Genomic DNA, 486 nt, shown 5'->3' with positions numbered 1-486 from the left:
ATGTCACCATATATGTTGGTGTTCGGGAAGGCTTGCCACTTGCCAGTGGAACTTGAACATAAAGCTTCGTGGGCACTGAAACAGTTGAACCTAGACATTGAGGCTGCAGGCACAACGAGAATCACTGAATTGCATGAGCTTGACGAGTTCCGACATCTTGCTTTTGAGAGCACAAGGTTGTACAAGGAAAGAATGAAGTGGTTGCATGACCAGAACATTGTTGAGCGACATTTAAAACCCGGGGACATGGTATTGCTCTATAACTCAAGATTAAGGTTATTCCCGGGAAAGCTCAAGTCACGATGGTCTGGGCCATTTCGGGTGGTCGAAGTATTCCCTTCAGGGGCTGTAGAGATTGCCTCAGAGAAAGACTGTCACACATTTAGAGTCAATGGGCAGAGATTGAAGCTATACATAGGCATGAAAGAATCAAAGGAAGTGTCAGAGATCCACCTGACGGAACCTCAGAGGTCGAGCGAGCCTTAA

General features: G+C 46.5%; 1 protein-coding gene across 1 annotated transcript; it reads left to right on the top strand.

The window, feature by feature from the left end:
- On the top strand, positions 1–486 carry LOC138880695 (uncharacterized). Its single transcript, XM_070160871.1, has one exon. It carries the CDS (start codon positions 1–3, stop codon positions 484–486), a length of 486 nt encoding a protein of 161 aa, XP_070016972.1.

This window comes from Nicotiana sylvestris, chromosome 11, assembly GCF_000393655.2.
Source record: "Nicotiana sylvestris chromosome 11, ASM39365v2, whole genome shotgun sequence".
Taxonomy (NCBI): Eukaryota; Viridiplantae; Streptophyta; class Magnoliopsida; order Solanales; family Solanaceae; genus Nicotiana; species Nicotiana sylvestris.
Note: the sequence above shows the minus strand (reverse complement) of the source record. Positions and strands in the feature narration are given on the sequence as shown.

Bases quoted from the DNA above. Each gene is read 5' to 3' on its own strand.
- LOC138880695 (XM_070160871.1), top strand. From the start codon at position 1: ATGTCACCATATATGTTGGTGTTCGGGAAGGCTTGCCACTTGCCAGTG.